The 20,980-nt window shown below is 44.5% G+C and overlaps 1 protein-coding gene across 2 annotated transcripts in view; it reads right to left on the bottom strand.

Moving 5' to 3' along the window:
• UBR2 (ubiquitin protein ligase E3 component n-recognin 2) overlaps positions 1-20,980 on the bottom strand; it is a 128,144-nt gene that overhangs the window by 83,028 nt on the left and 24,136 nt on the right. For both annotated transcript variants that reach the window (XM_077485711.1, XM_077485710.1), the window contains exons 3-9: positions 19,494-19,572; positions 8,633-8,743; positions 5,282-5,412; positions 4,749-4,887; positions 4,597-4,659; positions 2,443-2,563; positions 1,585-1,692 (exon numbers count right to left, since the gene is read on the bottom strand). In XM_077485711.1, the coding sequence (XP_077341837.1) occupies positions 1,585-1,692; positions 2,443-2,563; positions 4,597-4,659; positions 4,749-4,887; positions 5,282-5,412; positions 8,633-8,743; positions 19,494-19,572 (752 nt within the window). The remainder of the gene's footprint in view (positions 1-1,584; positions 1,693-2,442; positions 2,564-4,596; positions 4,660-4,748; positions 4,888-5,281; positions 5,413-8,632; positions 8,744-19,493; positions 19,573-20,980) is intronic.

Raw genomic sequence — 20,980 nt, 5'->3', positions numbered from 1 at the left:
TTCTGGACTGAAACCCAGAAACACGTGATCTCAGTACCTTAAATACCACCTCCCAGAATGCACAGCAGGATGACACTACCACTGGGCTGGTTCTGAGAAGACGTGGCACTCAATACGCCCAGCTAAACTGCGTTCTCATACTTGCCAGCGATGACAGCAACACCTGCGGCCAAGGAGAACTCAGTGCAATCCAGCTAGACTGGTATTGAAACCATAATTTAGCAAAATTAGCCCTAAAACCCAACTGTGGTTTCAGGAATATTAATTTTGAAAACATATAGCGAATGCTCGTCAGGAGCCGGCGCTACATTACTAAAGGGGAATTTAGCCTTGGAGACTCTGTAAAGAACACTGTCCCTACAGTCAAGCACGGAGGTGGTAACATGATGCTTTGGGGCTGGTTTGTTTGCTGAAGGTACAGACCGACTTTTCCGCATTAAGGAGTCAATGGACGGGACCATGTATTGTAAAATCTCGGATGAGAACCTTCTTCCCACCTGATGATGTGTCGTGGATGGGTCTTACAACATGACAATGACCCAAGGCAACAAAGGAGTGGCTCAAGAAGCAGCACATTAAGGTCATGGAGTGGCTAGCTGGTCTTCAGACCTTAATTCTATAAAAAAAAAAAAAAAAAAAAAGTATGGAGGAAGCTGAAATTTAGAGTTGCCAAGCAAAAGCCAAATAAACCTTAAGGATTTAGAGAAGATCTGTAAAGAAGAGTGGACCAAAATCCCTCCTGAGATAAAGATACAGGATTTATATAGGGCCAACAGTTTGCGCAGCACTTTACAATGTAGTGAGACACTACGCCAACAGTACAATTAAAAACAAAAGGGTTAGAGGAGCCCTGCTTCTGTGAGCTTACAACCTAAGAGGGAGGGACTGGTTAGACAAAAAGGTAGGGACTGTGAGGGATGAACTGATGAGGGGAGTAGAAGATTTGGTTGTTAGCTGGAGGCAGGATAGGCCACTCTGAAGAAATGAGTTTTCAGGGATAGTCTTAAAAGTGGACAGAGTAGGAGATAGCCTGACAGATTGGGGTAGCGAGTTCCAGAGGATGGAGGTTTTGGAGAAGTCCTGGAGATGAGCATGGGAAGGAGGAGACGAGGGATCTAGAGAGCAGAAGGTCTTGGGAGGAGCGGAGGAGCGGAGGACACGGTTTGGGTGATATTTGGAGAGAAGTTTGGTGATATAGCTTGGGGCAGGCTTGTGAATGGCTTTGTATGCTATTGTTAGTGTTTTGAATTTTATTTGTAATCTGAGATGTGTGCAAACCTGGTAACCAACTACAAGAAACGTCCTACATCTGCGCTTGCCAACAAGGGTTTATCCACCAAGTACTAAGTCATGTTTTTCTTGGGAATCAAATACTTATTTAAATCCTTAAGATCACAGACCCTTTGCCGGGTAAAGCAGCTCTCATATGTATTTGGATGTTCACTTGTAATGTAGCTTTAATGTAGAGTAATGCACTCTTTGTGATAAAATTTTGAGCTTACCTGTGGCCCTGCACATTTAAATCGATTGTACTGTTCAACTACAAAAGGAGATAAAAGTACATACAAACATGTGGAATATTACCTTTCCATAATATGGAATCACACAGCATTAATTTGTCTACGAGAGATGAATTTTCACCATCTGGACCTTCTTGTAAACCAACCTGACACAAGATTCTCCTTAGCCCATCTGGAGAGAGGCAGAATAAATCATACATGTAAGGATTAACTGCAACATATCATTGGTTGACAACTGTAAACATTAAAAACACCCCTTCCCCTTCTCATTTTACATATCATGTAGTACACCTTGAACAGAATTTCTCTAGGTTGAGGCTCTATATCAGGGGTCCTCAAACTATGTCCCTCAAATTGTTCAGGAACTACAATTCCCATCACGCCTAGTCATGTCTGTGACGGTCACGTGTAATGGGGCCCACCAGAGGGGAAGATTAGCTTGCCCCTCGCAGTCAGATCATAAGGCTACTTATTGTAATTGACTGTATCAAATCATCATCGTCTTATTTAGGCTATGGAACTCACACCCAGGAAGTCAGAGGTATAAAATGCCTCATGGGACATGTAGTTTCGCAACAGCTGGAGGACCATAGTTTGAAGATTCCTGCTCTATATCAAAAGGTGGACTAAGACACACAGCTTTTTCCTAACTGGTAAGGCTGCTGCAATGTAAAATTGTAGACAGACAATGAATAGGGGTCTGGTAGCCCACATCCACCAGAAAAGTAAACTCAACGATCCGCACTTCTTTTCCACCTCCAGAGCAATACAGTAGGAATTATAGGTATGAAAGAACATGCAACTACTTCTATATGATAATGCTTAGGCCTGAGCGGCCAATCACCAGGTCGGAACATTGGCAGTGATGCCATCTACCTGGGTAAGCTCTGACACTGGACCTTTAAAAAGCACTAAAACATACCTGAGTAGCCAAGGATCTGTCCCAGCCAGCTTAGGATTCGGAGGCCAAATGTCTGGTGTGCCACAATACCGGAGTACATGACCTGGACTTTAAGAGGTTTAGTCTGCCGGCTGGTGTTCCTCTGAAAATAAAAATAAAATACTAGGTCAGTATATAAAGCACAACTATTTTTGTTTTTTTATCTGAACTGCCATTTCAATTTTTTTTTCCCTCTATCAAAAATGTTAGGGCTGTATCATTTTGAAGAAAGTCAGACAACTCTCCAGGTGGCAAGAGCTTTGCTGATTAAAGGGTTTTCCCAAGTAAGAAGAATGAACACACCCAAAGGTGACAGAGAGCGTGGTATGTGGACTTGTTTTCATTTCCTGTTTAGCTGGCAGGCAAAGTATAAGTAAGCCTTCCCAAAATTGTATGCATTGGTATTTTGTGTCCCTATTAGGTGGATCAACTATATTTATAGCCTTTATAGGCAATAACCGATTGCCTCCTACAGGATCAAGGATCAATTTTTCCCCCCGCTACAGCAAATGGAATGATCTATTGGGGGGAGGGGGGAGTCGCCTTCCTCTGTGTACAGTATATGGAGGTTTTCTATTTGTTTGCTTTTTTTCTTTTGGTTCAACTGGATGGACTTGTATCAATCTTTTTTTCAATCTGTATAACTCCATACACATCCACCTCACTCCCCGTGATCGCTTCTGCTTTTTGAACCTGTATCACAGTGGTATTAAACCCAAAAGCAAACATTATATTATTGCCAGTTCTTAGCTGTGATGGCTGCATTAGTTGCCTTTTTTAGGCTCTCTTGCCTTTATTTTTAACTGGTGATCTAGCCAGTGAGTCTTGTTTTTTCAACAGGCTATCCTGCAATTGTAGCAATGCTGAGTGTTGAGAGAAACCATTTAACACTAACAGGTGTGCTGAAAATCTTAATAAAGGTTTATCCCAAAAAACAAAAAAAATAAAAATAAATGAAACCTCCTCCCCCCCCTCAAAAAAAAAAAAGGTTGCTGTACCTGCCTGTGTACTTGTAATGTGAGCTGGAGTTTGCCTTTAATTTGTTAGTACATCTAACATTACCCCCAGACTGACAATTCTGCTGTCCAAAAGGCGTCTCCTGTGCTCCTTTATCCAGAGCAGGGGCACTCTAATACAGGAGGTGTGTTACTGGCCAGATCACCAGGTGAAAACAGAAAAAATAAAAAAGTGAATGCAGATGCTACAACCGATTAGTAAGCTGCAATATATTACATTTATGGTTTTGGGTAAGGGTGAGTTCAGGCGTGTTCGCAACCCGCACGTGCAGAGCCCACCAGGAAGTCGGCACTGCGCTAATCACAAGCGGTGAGACATTTCTTGATCTCTGCAGCCGCGGACCAGGAAAATGTCTCCTGGCGGGCTCTGCACGTGTGGGTTGCGAACACACCTGAGCTCATCCTTAGTTTTGGGTTTAAAACTGCCTTAATGACAAGGTTATCCTGAAGATTCCTTGCACTTCCTGGTTGTGGGCACACCTTGCTGAAAGCTATCAAGCTGTATGTGCTTGTGCCCTGTACAATGCTATGTCAGCTCATAGTCCACATTGGGACTTTGCATCTGTGGGGGACAATGTTGCTTCAGCTCAGTAAGGGCATTCACCCTAACACAGGAAGTGGAATTAAAACTTAGCACTGGCATGATCACCAGACGACGTTAGCAACATGACATTTATAACCAAAGAACTAGTGGAGGGTAAGCTAGTATTGTATTTATTTTTTAAAGCGGAGTTCCACCCACAAGTGGTGGTTGTTTGGGGGCAACATGAACCGTTTATGACAGGTCCCCTTCCCCACTTCCAGGACCTGGGCCATGGTCCGATCTGCTGGAAGTTTGGCTCCCCTCCTCCCTCCCCCGTCGCTGAGCCAATTGGAAAGCAGGGCACGCTTCGCCTAAAAAGACTTCACTGCCTGGTTCCCTTACCAGGAATGGTGGCGGCAGCATCCGGAAGTCGATCCAAAGATCTGCTGGGGTGCTGACTTTGTGGGCCCCTTGGACAGGTAAGTGCCCTAATATTAAAAGTCAGCAGCTGCAGTATTTGTAGCTGACTTACTTTTTTGGGGGGCTGGACCCCCTCTTTAAGATGCACTTTAAATATTTCTTATATGTGACACTCACCACTATGACCGACTTGGCTTGATCACAACTCTGAAAACTCCCATACAGCACAGATCTACGCCCCTGCGAGACAAAAGCAATAGATCATTTTCCAAATCCTTCAATAGTACATTCAAGACAATGTAAAAATATGTCAAATTCTAAAGACTCACATCTCTGTCAACAGTGGTTGCAAAACTAATTGCTTCTTTCTGGCTGCAGTTGACTGCCTTCTGCAGAGTGTAGATCACTTGCTCGTAGGTATGAACTTCATCATTAAACAGCATGCAGTAATAGGTGTCATCCTTCTCTCTGGAAGAAAAATACAAAGTGCTACAAATCACTATATCCAAACAGAAGCTTGTCTGCCACATCATTTATTAGGCTTGGTTCACACTGGGGAGACTAGTTGCGTTCCATTCCGTGCAATGGAACCGGTTTGGCACGTTTCCTACAGTTATCGATTACACACAGAAAAAAAAAATTATATATATATATATATATATATATATATATATATATATATATATATATATATATATATATATATATATATTTTACACACACACATAATATATATGTCTGCATCCGATTTTACCAGGTGTTTTTCAAACATTATTGTGCTGTGAAGCAAGGCATTAGGTAAGCCTTATCTTCTTTAAGAGGGGCACACTAGCAAAATCAGCAGACATGACTTTGTACTTACACACACTCCAGTCCCGGCGGCAGCTCATTTTCTTTCTCCCATGTGAGTATATCCACTGTATATTGAAACATTATTGCAAAAATATTGTAAGCTCTTGCCACCATATCTTCCGATAACTGAACAAGTGGATCCTGAGTAAAAGCCAAAAAAAATCTTAAGTCAGAGCAAGTGTATAGGGGAAAAAGCAAGGATAAAAGACAAAAAAGATCTTCAAATGTACTGATGTGTCTACAAGTAAAAAGCTGCACATCTTCTGGTCGTGCTCGGTCATACAAGGTTTTTGGACACTGGATTTTCAAATTCACTTGTGTCTCAATGCTTGTTTACACGGCTGCTATTCTTCTATACCTCACCCCCATGTCAATGAAACGCTACAAGTGCTCTCTATTACACCTGCAATAGTTGCACCACTTATTATGCAAACAAACCATTCGTTTTTTGTTTTTTTTAACGAAGATGAATTAAATTAACCTTAGGGAGGAAATTATTCCCTCAGCAAATAAGATGGAGAAACGTTTCTGGAAAATATGGTTCTTTTAGACTCTTATTCACATTCTCCACCGTGTACCGGGACATCATGTGCTCTCAAGCATGACATGACAAGTCAAAACTTCCTGAAATGTCTGGGAACTCCGACAGGGAGTCCGGACAAACACCCATCTCTTGTTGCACACAAACGCACTTTTTTGTCTTCGTTTTGCTTTTTGCACCCATATTTAAGTGGTAGCACGGGCGATTGATGGGCTGGATTTTTATTTACACTGTTCAACTGGAGCAGGTCTGACAAGATTGCTTTTCCATTTTTCCTTGTTTGTATGTTCTGTGTTACGGACCTCTGGGTCCTCCTGGAGTGATGTGTCACCAGTAAGGCTCCATTCACACTTGTACAATGCCAAAGTTGTGCAGACTTTGGAGTGCAACTTTGGATGGGTGAGACTTGGATAGGGCTTTGGCTTTGACCAGTGAAAATAGACAATTTGTATAACATTCAGGTACGGCTTTCAACTTTGAGGGTTAACACTGAAGTCTTTGGCCCTCAAGTTGCATGAAAGATGGACCAAAGTAGTGCATGAACTACTTTGAAGCCGCTGAAACTTTATTTAATATATGAATGGTTATCATTGGAAAACATGGGGAACGACTTGCCATGCCATTTTGATGTCCAAAGTTGCATGACAAGTGACACAAGTATGACTGGAGGATGTGCTGTTTGCTAGAATTTATACATGGAGGTTGTCAATGTATGAATACTGTAGAGTTCAGATCACAATGTACTTTTGTGGATGAAAATGTAAGGATGTTTGTTTTTTTCTGTATACCTTGAAAACAACAAAAACTAAAAAAAAAAAAAAAAAAAAAAAAAAAAAAAAAAAAAGGACCAGACTTTGGTATATTATGTGGCTCTCTATGAATGTAAAAGTAGGACTAAAATAAGAATAAGAATAAAAAAACAAGAAAATATTGATGCCTTTGAACTTTGGTGCTGGTAAAGAATTCTAAGAATATTATTGACAGCTACGTAAGCTCGGTATATACAGCAGCAGTAGACGGCTGACTTTTGGTCCGTGTACGCTGTTGTCTGTTCTGTGGAACGGGTATGCTGGAAAACAAGCATTTGGTCAACACTCGCAGCCAATGGCTGCGAGGGCTGATCAGTGTACCCTGCTAGGTGGAGTTTCCCTGTCAGAATACAATCTCTCGGCAGGAGAGATTCCTGCCTCAACATTGCTTGTGCTGATGCAGCAATCTGTCAGTTTTTTTTTTTCTTTGTTTAACCCACTGGTTAATTGAAAAAAAAAAGGTGTTAGTGTGTATTCAGCTTTAAATGTACTAGCAGATTTAGAAACACTAACAAATTGAAACCAAACTCCAGCTAACACTAGATAATCAGTTAAAGGTTTTGCATTAAAAAAATAAAAATAAAAGCTGATCATTGCAAGATTTCCAGCCAGTGTTAAAGCGGAGTTCCCAACCAAAAGAAAAAAAATAATCAGCAGCTACAAATACTGCAGCTGCTGACTTTTAAAACTGGACACTTACCTGTCCCAGGGTCCAGCGATGTGGGAGATCGAAGCCCCACTAGTCTCCCCCTCCACTGGGCAGCGCCAGAATTTTAACTGTGGGCGCCCGGCTGTGGCTTCACAGCTGACCACCCACTGCGCATGCGTGAGCCATGACTGGTCATGCAATCATCTGGGACCTGTCACGTGTCCCAGATGATTGCCTAGAGGGAGGGAGGAGCTGATCTCCCTTCCTGTGCCGAGGGAAGGAACGTCAGGAGCCCAGGCGCCGCAGGAGGCAGATTACTAGGGACCCCCTAGCAACAAGCATTAAAGAGGTGAGTAAAAAAAAAATATATCCAAATGATTTTATTTTTTCCATGCACAATAATGATTTTTTTTTTTTTTATTGGGTGGAACTCCACTTTAAATGGTTTGTCTCCTGCTTGTAAATTGATACATCTGAAAGAGAACTTGTTCTTTGGTAAGAATTGGTAAGCTGCAGTATAATAAATGTTTTCTTTTGGGTTTAAAGTGGGGTGCCCACAAAAAAAAAAAAAAAAAAAAAGTTAAAAGTCAGCAGCTACAAATACTGCAGCTGCTGACTTTTAATAATTGGACACTTAGCTGTCCCAGGGTCCAGCGATGCGGAGGAACGAAGGCCCCCCTCGTTCCCCGCTCCGCTCGCGGTGCCAGCATTCTTACTGTGGGCACCCGGCTGTGAAGCCACTGCGCATGTGCGAGCGGCGCCTCACGCCGTGATACGCCGCACAGTCATCTGGAACACGTGACAGGTCCCAGATGACTGTGCGCCCCAAGGGGAAGTGATGTCACCAGCCCGGGCACTGAAGGAGGCAGACTACGAGGGACCCCCTAGCAACAGGCATTTAGAGGTGAGTAAAAAAATATTTTTTTAACATTTTTTGAAGAATTTTAAGCTTTTTTTTTTTTTTTTTTTGGTGGCAACACCACTTTAAGACTGCTTTAAAAGAGAAAAGAAAAGAAAAAACAGCAATAAGGTGAGCAGATCCAGGTAAAAAAATAAAAGTATGAAACATGATGGTGTGAAGATTGAAGACCTACATAAAACACAGATTACCCAGGAGAAACACCAGGAGCCAACATTGACTTAATGGATAATAATCATTTTAGATTCTGCTTTGCAATATCAAGGTACTGTACAAAACGGGATATTTAGGGCTATAATGGCAAGGTAGTAAACCAGCCTTCTGAAAATCCTTGCTTTCATCATCATGAAGACACACTATCCAGTTTTAGAAATTGTTTCCTCTTCTTTTAGAGCAACACTAGAGGAAAAGAAAGCCGTTGATTTATGTGCACATCTCATTACCTCAGATTCCTTTTCAGAGATGTGCATTCCATGCTTCTGGCAGTATGCTCCTTCCTTCCAAGCTTCAGCATCTCCGCAGTCACAGAAACCTCCACCTCCAGACGTGGTCATCTAAAACACAGAAATACAGTGAAGGGTCTGTATCAGCGAGAGATCATACACAATTTCAGTGGCGGCCTGTCCATTAGGAGTGCCGCTCCCCCTAATTCATGCGCCCGGGCCCCTAATCTCCATGCAGGGCGCCAGACGCATGGATTTCAAAAGGTTTTTTTTTTTAAGCATGTGATTAGAGCCGGAGGCTCTAATTGGCTTTAAAAAGGGCAGGTTTGCTCGGCGCCCTGAGCCCACCCACTTGTGTGACATTAGCGAATATTCGCTATGGTCTTCCCGCTTCTCCTCCTGGAGTCTTAGGACTCCCTGCCATTCAGGTCTCGGGACCCGCCTCCTGTTCTGCCGTGAGGAGAAGCAACGGTCCCGGCAGCAACAGCCTCTTCCAGGAGCCAGGATTCAGCAGTGCACTCCCACCCCGCACCCCTAGGAGGTGTGGGGAGGAGGACAAATCCGTAGGGGGGACCAGGTCTGCTTACCATCCCCCCCCCCCCCCAAATATTGACCACCAGCGCCATTGCACAATATACTGTTAGGTGCCTCCTTTGGATCTGCATCTAGCAAGTTTTGCATTCCCATGTGTGGCAACAAAACCCACTACCTTAATTGGCAAAAATTCCAATACTATCTATTCTTAACCACTTCAATGCCAGACATTTTTACCTTCTTTCTGCCCAGGCCAATTCAACTTTCAACGCTGTCATACTTTGAATGACAATTTGAAATTTTTATCATTTTTTCATACAAATAGAGCTTTCTTTTGGTGGTATTTAATCCACTGGAGTTTTTATTTTTTGCTAAATAAAGAAAAGACCAAACATTTTGAAAAAAAAGTTTTTCTCGGTTTCCGTCATAAAATAATCTTTCTTCATAAATTTAGACCAAACTGTATACTGCTACATTTCTTTGGTGAAAATAACCCAAATCAGTGATTATTATTTAGCCTGTAGGAAATCTACAGAGTCCACAAACTATGGTATATAAATTTGAAAATCAATGGTGTACTGAAGGCCTCTCATCTTAAAAATGTCAGAACAGTACAAATATCCCCCAAATGACCACTTGGTGCATTTTAGTAATTCTTTTAGTCACAGGTGTAATTTTTTGCAACAATTTTTTGGAAAATTAAGTATAGCATCATCATATAACTGGCGTGGCAGTGACCAGGGACAATGGTTGGTGAGAGTATGTAAAAAAATTAAAAAAAAAAATTTTTTAATTTCTTTTATCTTTTAACCCCTTGCCAACCAGCCACATATACTGCAGCAGGTCGGCTCTATTGCATGAAACGGCGTACCTGTACGCGGTTTCGTGTAATAGATACTCTGGCCACCACGATCGCAGTACAGTGAGGCAGAACAGGGATCTGCCTATGTAAACAAGGCAGAGCCCAGTTCTGACAGGGGACAACATTGAGATCTGTTGTTCCTAGTGATCAAGAACAGTAATCTCTGTATTGTCCCAGTGAGCCCATCCCCCCCACACAGTTAACCTCTTGATCACCCCCTAGTGTCAACCCCTTCCCTGCCAGTGTCATTTATACATGGATCAGGGCTTTTTTTTTAGCACGGATAATGTAATATTGGCACTTTTCCCCAAAAAGTGTCACTTGGGATCAGATCTGTCTGCTGCAATGTCACAGTCCCAAAAAAATAAATAAAAAAAAACACACGCAGATCACTGCCGTAAAAACATAAAAAAAGTTAAATAAAAGTCCATATAGCTATACCCTATTATGTAGACACAATAACTTTTGCGCGAACCAATCAATATATGCTTATTGCAATTATTTTTACCAAAAATATGTAGAAGTATACATATTGGCCTAAACTGATGAATAAATTTGTTATTTTTTTCTGGATATGTATTATAGCAGAAAGTAAAAAAGTTTTTTTCCCCCAAAATTGTCATTTTTGTTTAAAGCACAAAAAAATAGGATTTTTATAACAGCTTACCTGTAAAATTATTTTCTTTGAAGTACATCAAGGGACACAGAGCCATAGTAGTTACTATGTGGGTTATAGGCCACCTTCAGGCGATGGACACTGGCACGCCCTAAGACAAAAAGTGCACTCCCTATATAACCACTCTCATTACTGGGAGTACCTCAGTTTTGTAGCAAAGCAATACACGTGTATACCAAGAAGGGAGGGACCTGTGTGTCCCGTGATGTACTTCAAAGAAAAGGATTTTACAGGTAAGCGGTTATAAAAATCCTTTCTTATAATACATCACGGGACACAGGAGTCATAGTAGTTACTATGTGGGATGTCCCATAGCAATGCCAACTGAAGGGAGGGAGACACAACAAAAGTAGGGTACTAAGACTAGAGGACTTGTACTGCAGCCTGCAGTACACTGCGCCCAAAGGCGATATCCTCATGACCTTTTACATCTACTTGATAGAATCTGGTAAATGTATGGACCGAAGATCAAGTTGCGGCCTTGCAGATCTGAGCCATGTAGGCTTGGTGATGCACTGCACAAGAAGCACTAACAGCCCTGGTGAAGTGCGCTTTAATATGAAAAGGAGGAATTGTCCTTTTTAAACCATAAGCTTGAACAATCCCTTGACAAATCCATTTAGAAATACTAGATTTTGACGCTGCCTGTCCTCTTTTAGGACCATCTGGCAATACAAACAAAGCATCCGTTTTATGAATCTGAGCAGTCACTTTCAAATAGACCTTGACCACTCTCACCACATCAAGAGAATATAGCGACTTATAGTGACTTTTCTTCCACAGAACGAGGTTTTGGAAAAAATGCAGAACAATAGCCTGGTTTAAATGAAAACCTGACACTACCTTCGGTAGGAAATTAGTATGAGGACGCAATACAACCTTATCCTTATGAATAATCAAATATGGCTCTTTACAAGAAAGAGCAGCCAACTCTGATAACTCTTCTTGCAGAAGATATGGCAACCAAGAAAATTATTTTCCGCGTCAAGAGGACCAAGGGAATATCTCGAATAGGCTCAAAAGGCTGTTTTTGTAAAGCCGACAGGACTAAATTTAAGTTCCAAGGGTTCAGGGGTGACCTAACTGGGGGAGTAATCCACGTTACCCCCTGAATAAAGTTACGAACCAGTGTGAAGCAAGTGGTCGTTGGAAAAAATACTGACAAGGCCGACACTTGGCCCTTGATAATACTCAAGGCCAGCTTAATTTCTAATCCCACCTGAAGAGAATTCAAGGATCCTACCCATGACATATTTTCTGGGGAGCCAACCCCTGGATTCACACCAGGAGACATATGCCTTCCAGACTCTATAGTATATGACTCTGGAGGCCGGCTTCCTAGCATTAACCAAAGTAGAAACTACTGAAGGTGACAGATCACGGTCCTTTAGAATGTGGGTTTCAATAGCCAAACCGTTAAATTTAGCGTTTGTAAGGTAGGATGGAATACCGGACCTTGTGAGAGAAGGTCTGGCCACAGTGGTAGAGTCCAAAGGTCCCCTAACGCCATCCTTTATGAGCTCGGCAAACCAAGATCCCCTGGGCCATGCTGGGGTCACCAGAATCACCTCCTTCCCTTCTTGCTTGATTCTGCAAGGAAGATGCGGAAGCAGCAGAAAAGGAGGGAACGCATAGATCACTGAAAACTGATCCCACGGAAAGAACAAGGCATCCATTTCGTGTGCCATCAGATCTCTTGTCCTTGACACAAAGTTGTCAATTTTGTTGAACCTGGGCGCAAACAGATCCATGTCGGGAACTCCCCATTTTTGACATACTGACAGAAAGATGTCAGGATGAAGGGACTATTCTCCAGGGAACAACTGTTGGCGACTCAAGTAGTCCGTATGCCAATTCTCTATCCATGGAATGAAAATTGATAATAGGTAAGGAATGTTTTCTGCCCAAGAAAGAATATGATTCACCTCTTATGGGCCACACGACTTCTTGTGCCCCCTTGGTGATTGACATAGGCAACTGCTGTGGCATTGTCGGATTGGATTCTGGCAGGACAATTCCATAGTCTGGACGTCCAGGCCTCCAGGGCCAGGCGTACTGCCCCAATCTCTAGAATATTGATGGGCAAGGTCATCTCTGATTTGGACCATTTCCTTTGGACAGACGCTTCTTCCAGGACTGCTCCCCAGCCCAGAAGGCTGGCATCTGTTGTTACCACCTTCCAGGTAACAGGTAGAAAGGATTTCACTTTTTGAAGATTCTTGGATATCAACCACCAATTGAGGCTCTGACGCACATTGGGGGATAAATGCATTGGTAAGTTCAGAGCTTGGACCTTCTTTTTCCAAGTTGACAGGATACTGTTTTGCAGCAGTCTTGAATGAAACTGCGCATAAGGAATGGCCTCGAAAGAAGCCATCATCTTTAGCAAAAATTTCATGCAAAGTCAAATAGAAGGATTTTTCTTTGTTTTGGCCAACTGAATCAGTTCCTTTATGGAACTGATTCTTTCCTGGGGCAAAAACACCCTCTTCTGAGCTGTATCTGTGATCAGCCCCAATTACTGCAATCTCCTTGATGGTTTTAAGGAGGATTTCTCTAGGTTGAGACTCCAACCTAAGTATTCCAGGTAGCTGACTGTGGTGACCAAAGTTTGGTTTAAGCGGGCTACCGATTGATCTATCAAGAGTAGATCGCCTAAGTAAGCTAGTACCGTTATACCTTAGCCTGGCTAAAGCAGGAGCCAGGACCTTTGTAAGCACTTGAGGTGCAGTAGCTAGACCGAAAGGCAGGAGCTACAAACTGGAAATGAAGATTTTCTACCTCAAACCGTAGAAATTTCTGGTGAGCGGGGAAAATCGGTACATGGAGCTAAGCATCCTTGATGTGGATTGACGCCAGAAGTTCTCCCCCTTGTAGGATGGAGACTACTAATCAGATTAACTCCATGCGAAAAAGAAGGGATATTCAAAAACCAGTTGAGATCTTTGAGATCTAAAATGGGTCTGACATCCCTGTTTGGTTTTGGAACCGTGAACAAGTTTGAATAAAACCCCAAACCTTTCTCTTTCAATGGGACTACCGATATCACTCTTTGAGACAAGAGATGATCCAAAGCTAGAAAGAGAGACTTCTTTTTCAATGGACCTCTGGGAACGTTTGATCTGAGAAAATGAGAAGGGATTTCTCGGAACTCTAGTTTGTAGCCTAGAGAAATTGAGGAAGCCACCCATCTGTCTTGACATTGTTCCTGCCAGATCTTTGAAAACTGTAGAAGCCTTCCCCCCACTCGAGTGAGCGCGGGGGGGGGGGGGGGGGGCACATTCATAAGGAGGCTTTAGTATTCTGTTTTGTGGGTTTCTTCCCCCGGGTCATTTTTTGGCCCTGGGACTGACCCTGAGGTTTACCTCTTGAACCTGACGGTGGAGGTCGTTGTGACTGCCTGAAGGCTCATGCCTCTGGCACTGGAGAAGAAGCACGTTTAAAAGAAAAATGCTTAAACTACTACTTAACCGGTAAAAGGGAAAGTTTCCCATTAGAAATTCTTTGGATATACTTATCCAGATAGTCTCCAAACAACTGTTCACCATGAAAAGGGAAACTGGCCAAGAGCTTTTTGCTTGGCTGACCAATTTTTCAACCATAGGATTCTACACACATGTACCAGCCCTAGCATGAGCTGTGAGGCCTGGAGAATAGAATCTCTCTTAGCTTCTACTGTAAAACACCACCCTTCTGATATCCCAGCCAAATATGGGCCTGCAGATCAGGATCAGGAATAACTGAGTATCTCTATAAACTGGTCCTTTAAGGACTGAGATACTCCGATCGCTGCCAGCGTAGGTTGAACGACTGAACCTGCGAGCGAAATATAGTTTTTAAAAAGGAACTCCAACTTCTTATCTGTTGGATTCTTTAGCATATGAGCATTGTTTACTGGACAAGTCAGGTTTTTATTTACAGAGGCTATAACAGCGTCAATTGCTGGAATTCCCCATTTCTTATAAAACTCTTCCTCCATAGGATAAAGCAGGGCTCGACAAACCCCAGGCGCCAGGTCGCCAATGCGACCAGAAATCGCGACCTGGCGCCTAAGCTGCCACCAGCCCACTCACTATCGATGCCCCAGACATGCAGCAGCATTAACACTGACTGCCGTCGTCCTCCCTCCTTCACACTCTGCAGCGCCGCGCTGAGTGTGTGAAACTGACACGCAATGGAGAGAGGAGGATATGTCAGCCTGATGTCGGGGTGGGCGGGACCCGGTCGGAGTGGGCGGAACCCGGTCGGAGTGGGCGGGACCCGGCCGGGGGCGGGACCAAGCAAGCTATCAAACACCAGCCAATGGGATCTGGGCGGGCCGCTACGCGTATGTGGCCCGCCCCTTTTCTTAAGCAGCCCAATCGTTGGCTGTTGTTTGATAGCTGCTGAGTCCCCGCCCACCCCGGCCGGGTCCCGCCCACACCCCGGCCGGGTCCCGCCCACCCCGACATCAGGCTGAAATCTGACATATCCACCTCTCTGTTACTTGTCAGTTTCACACCCCGGCAGGGTCCCGCCAGCTCCTCTGTTACATTTCAGTAACAGAGTGCTCCGTGTGAAACCTGCCAGTGCCAATCAGTGCCACCTGTCACCAATCAGTGCCAACCAGTGCCACCTCCAATCAATACCACCTGCAACCAACCAGTGCCACCTGCCAGCGCCAACCAGTGCCAGCACCAACCAGTGCCACCTGCCAGCGCCAACCAGTGCCACCTGCCAGCGCCAACCAGTGCCACCGCCAATCAATACCACCTGCCACCACCAACCAGTGCCACCTGCCACCAACCAGTGCCACCTGCCACCAACCAGTGCCACCGCCAATCAGTGCCACCTGCCACCGTCAATCAGTGCCAGTGCCAACCAGTGGCACCTGCCAGTGCCACCACCAATCAGTGCCACCTGCCAACGGGAACCAGTGCCATCTGCCACCGCCAATCAGTGCCACCTGCCACCACAAATCAGTGCCACCTGCTAGTGCCAACCAGTGCCACCGCCAATCAATACCACCTGCAACCACCACCCAGTGCCACCTACCACCACCCAGTGCCAATCAGTGCCACCTGCCAGTGCCGAGTGCCACCGCTAGTCAGTGCCACCTGCCACCGCCAATCAGTGCCACCGCCAACCAGTGCCACCTACCAGTGCCACCTGCCACCACCTACCAATGCCACCGCCAATCAGTGCCACCTGCCACCGCCAATCAGTGCCACCGCCAATCAGTGCCACCTGCCAACACCAACCAGTGCCACCACCAATCAGTGGCATCTGCCAGTGACAACTAGTGCCATCGCCAACCAGGGCCACCTGCCATCGCCAACCAGGGCCACCTGCCATCGCCAACCAGGGCCACCTGCCATCGCCAACCAGAGCCACCTGCCATCGCCAACCAGAGCCACCTGCCATCGCCAACCAGAGCCACCTGCCAGTTCCAAACCAGTGTCACCTGCCAATGCCAACTAGTGTCCCCTGTCGGTGCCATCTGGCAGTTCCACGTGCCTTCCAGTGGCAACCAGTGCCACCTGCCAGTGCCAGCCAGTTCCATCTGTTGCCAGCCTTACTCTTTCTGGTCAGCCCATACCCCTGATGTAACAGCGTTTCAATGGAGTTATTGACTGGGTGCTCCATTGTGAGTTAAGGATAGGGGGTGAAAATTAGTGGCCTTACCCCGGGAGCTGAAAAAAAAACTGGCTCCTAAATGCAAAGCAAATTTGTCAACCCCTGGGATAAAGTATTAAAAACTTTTTCAGAGGAAAAACCTGTTTATCTGAGTGCTACCACTCAGAATGCATTAGCTTCCTTAGCCATGAATGGAAGGAAAAGAATGAACAGATTGGGGAGGCTTTAGTGAACCCAAACCAGAAGTGGGCTCATTGACTGACTGCGTTAATGGCAGCAAAAATGTGGAGCGGACCAATTCAGTGAGAGACTGTACCAACAATCTTTCCGTATCAGGTTGTTCGGAAGAGGAGACTTCAGCCTCTTCTGGTCTTTTAAAATAAATTTGCCATCTCTCGCTCTTTGTTCCTCAGTAGGGATGAGTTCAGGCGTGTTCGCATGGTCCACGTGCAGAGCCCGCCAGGAGGTCGGCGAAGCGCTGCGCTAATCACAGGCAGTGAGACATTGCCCGATCTCTGCAGCCACGCATTGGGGCAATGTCAGGCCTGAGCTCATCCTTATTCCTTAGCAAGAGGGTCCTGAGTGATGGACAGGGAACTGCTGCACTTAGTCCCACTCTGGGATGCAATTAAAGCATCAATTGTTTTGCTCCAAGCTTAAAATGGTTGAAGAAAAAATTACCTTAGTAAAATACACAGGGGCTGCAGTGTTAAGAGCAGCTGCAACACTTGCCCCTCCTTATGGCTCAGTCTTACCAGCCATATTACTCTCAGGGGAGTATGGCATCTTTTTTTAGATGGTTCTAGGCTCCTGTGTGACTGTAGAAGTCTTTCTATAGCCTCTTTTTTTTACCCCTCCTTCCACTCATAGCCCGATGAACAAAGCAGAGGTACTACCAGAAGGAACGCATCCACTGCTTGAGCAATAGTCCAGCCCTGTCGCTGCTATTAATGCTCAGCCTTATGCAGTAGTAAATGTGTCAAAAGGAATGCCTGTGTCACCAAACCTCTTATATGCCACCTTTGCTGGTGTGCCTCCAGCAGCATGTAACAGCACAAACGGTGCCTTTTAAAACTAACTTCCCGAGCTGGACGTTGGAGGACTCCAACTCCGTGCTAAGCCCCGCCTCCCGTCGCCTACGGCCCTTCCCCCCCCTTTTTTTTTTTTAAAAGAGCTCTTTCCCGCACGAGGGCGGGCTCCTGATCCTATGAGATCCACAGGGAGGAAGGTGGAATGGTGAGGGGTCTGGAAGATGCCGAACGGCGTGCCATTCTGGCTTTTTTAAAACTTTTATATTCTTGTGGCGCTCTTTCCCCGAGAAGAGGGGAAGAAAAAAAAATCTCATCTGGTGGGGAGAGGGAACACTGCCAGACTTACCGGAGGTCTGCTGCTTGTCCGGAGGAAGAGGAAACTGTTGCTTCCTAAACACAACGTGGGCTTTCTGAGAAGCATGAAACGGTAAGTGCTCAATACAGCACCCAGTGGTGACACATAGGCATGACAACACTTACTAAATTTAAAGGAGACAATCATAAGAAAAGTAAAAAAACATTTCTATAAAACTTCACTTACCTTTCCCGCTGCAGGGTTTTCTGTGGTAAACCAACAGACCCAAATTTCCCCCTTCACGGTGGGTTCTGTTAAACCTTCAGGAGCTGGGGATCCTCAAGGAAACCCACAATCCTGGACCTGTAATAGCACCACTGCCAATAAAAACTTCATGACCTTAATACCAAAAAGTACTGGATCCCGGGGTCCAGCTCTCTAAAAAGAGAAGCGTTACAGGGGAGACCTCGCTTCTTCGGATATGAGGCCCAGGTACCATTCAATTCGGCCAAAAAGACACGTTAAATGGATCCGGCTGCATGGCTAGCCCCAGCAAGGATTGCTCTAGTGGAGCACAGCACAGCACGAAAAAAAAAAAACAGTAATAGGAGGCGTTATATAGAGAGTGCACTTTTTGTCTTAGGGCGTGCCAGTGTCCATCACCTGAAGGTAGCCTATAACCCACATAGTAACTACTATGGCGCTGTGTCCTGTGATGTACGATAAGAAATAAAAACCACAGAGTTGATCAAACACCACCAAAAGAAAGCTCCATTTGTGGGGAAAGGGACATACATTTTAGGTACACCAGCGCACAATTGTCAGTTAAAGCAATGAAGTGCCATATTGCAAAAAATGGCCTGGTCATTAAGGGGGTAAATCCTTCCACAGTTGAAGTGGTTAAACAATTTTTATTTTTTTACATACTGTGACCAGAGCAATACAGCGTTAGCATAGTGACACTACTCTGGGGAAGTGATCAGGATTTTTTTTTTCTTTTTAATGAATGAATGTGTGTATTGTTGTGATTAACACCCCCCCCCCCTTCTTCTGCCTAACCTGTATAAAAAAAAAAAAAAAAAAGAAGTGTACTTGGGCATTTTTAATCCTCTCGTCTAGTCACGTGATCTCAAGGTGTGGTGATGATTTCAGGAAGCTATGTATAGCACTCTGCAGGGCTCTGCCACAAGCCATGATCTGCCTTCATTGCATAGAGAAGCACAGACACCCAGTGAAGACTACACCAAGTCTAAAATAAGATATGCAATAAAAAACAGAAAAGTTTTATTCAAAAATGACTTGAAGATGTTGGGCTGGGGGGTTGAGGAACAACGAAAACCAAACTATACACAGATTAAAATGGTTGTAAAGGCTGTAGGTAAGGCAAAAAACCTTCAGTATGTAGTTCCCCCAACAGCACCCCCTTAATATTTACCTGAGCCTGATCACAATCCAGCAACGTGCATGAGAGCGGCTGCTCTCCCGGGTCTCTGCCTCCTGATTGGCTGTCAATCACAGATCACAGCCAGTGAGGAGGAAGCAGGGGGCAGCCCAATCCCCATTCTGTGAGTCTAAGAGCAAGGCCCGGGAGCGAGAATGCACAACTGCCCCATAACAAGCAGCTTGCTATGGGGTCACTCATAGAAGAGGAGCCAGGAGAGTCAGCTGGGGGACCTGAGAAGAGGAGCTTCAGGGCTGCTCTGTGCAAACTCTTCCACAGAGCAGGTAAGAAAAATATGTTTTTTATTATATATATATATATATATATATATATATATATATATATATATATATATCCTTTATTATTTTAAACATCAGCTTTATGGAAACTAAAATGAATGGCTTACCCTGTATCGATGTTCCTTGTGAATACTTCCCAGGAAACACTCCATGCACAGGACACATGTTGGGTCAACTGCGCAGTCTCTGAAAACAAAAACAAAACACAACATATTATTATACAGGACGCTTTCCCAGTATTGGTTTAGTGAAACAGAGAACACCACAAATGACAATGCCACAACACCTTTCTGTAAATGTAAAATTAGGTCCTAAACATTAATGGAGTAGACGCGCCGGGAGACAAAGACAAAAATAATTTTTATAGGAAAAGTTATGCTCTGTATATAAAATTAGCAGCTTGCATCTATGGAGTTGACTGACTGACATACAATACTGCAGTTAACCCCAGATTGGGGTATTAGTGACATATGAGTAAAGCTGGGTATTCGTTAAAAAAAAATAAAAAAATAAAACATACATAAATGTAGGCCAGTGTACATGAAGCCTTAGTCATGGAGTCTGGAAAGTCAAAGTCAGCTTAAGGGGGATGAAAGAAAGCAATGCCTCTATTATAGTTAGGTCCATATATATATATTTGGACACAGGCACAATTTCAGATTTTTTTCAGGTATTTACCAAAACATATTCAAGCTGTAGTTCTATAATGGATATGGGCTAAAAGTGCACATTCTCAGGTTTAATTTGAGGGTTTGTACATCCAAATCGGAGGAAGGGTTTAGGAATTACAGCTCTTAAGAATAGCCATCCCCTCTTTTTCAATGTACCAAAATTAATTGGAAAATGGAATCAAAAGTGGTTTCATGGCCAGGTGCGGGCTACTCCTTCCTTATTCCTTCATCAATTAAGCAGGTAAAAGGTCCGGGTTCATTCGAAGTGTGGTAGCAGCAACATTAGAAGTGGCCAAATCAACAGTTTGGTACATTGTGAGGAAAGTACACACTGGTGCGCTCAGCAACATGAAAAGGCCTGGACGCCCATGGAAGACAACAGTGATGGGTGATCGCAGGATCCTTTCTCTGGTAAAGAAAAACCCATTCACAACATCCAGACAAGTGAAGGACACTCTCCAGGAGGTGGCCGACAATCAAGAGACTTCACGAGAGCAAATACAGAGGGTTCCCCACAAGGTGCAAACCATTCATAAGCCTGAAGAATAGAAAAATCAGATTAGACTTTGCCAAAAAACATCTAAAAAAGCCAGACCAGTTCTGGAAAAGCATTGTTTGGATGGATGAAACTAAGATTAACCACTTCCCGACCAGCGCACGACGATGTACGTTGACAGAATGGCACGGGCAGGCATATTGGCGTACATGTACGTCCAATATTCGTTGCCGCCGTGCCATCGGGAGCGCGCCGGCGGCGGCGCGCTCCCGCGCTGGTCGGGACCCCCGTGAGTCCGGTCGCGGGACCCGCGGACTCGATCGCCGCGGGCATCCCCGCGATCGTCTCACGGAGCGGCCGAATGGAGGAAATGCTGTATAAACAACATTTTCCCATTCTGCCTAGCAACTAGTGACTCTGATCTCTG

Source organism: Lithobates pipiens, unplaced genomic scaffold (assembly GCF_037356315.1).
Source record: "Lithobates pipiens isolate NorthernLeopardFrog02 unplaced genomic scaffold, aLitPip1_a1.2 Scaffold_18, whole genome shotgun sequence".
Taxonomy (NCBI): Eukaryota; Metazoa; Chordata; class Amphibia; order Anura; family Ranidae; genus Lithobates; species Lithobates pipiens.
Note: the sequence above shows the minus strand (reverse complement) of the source record. Positions and strands in the feature narration are given on the sequence as shown.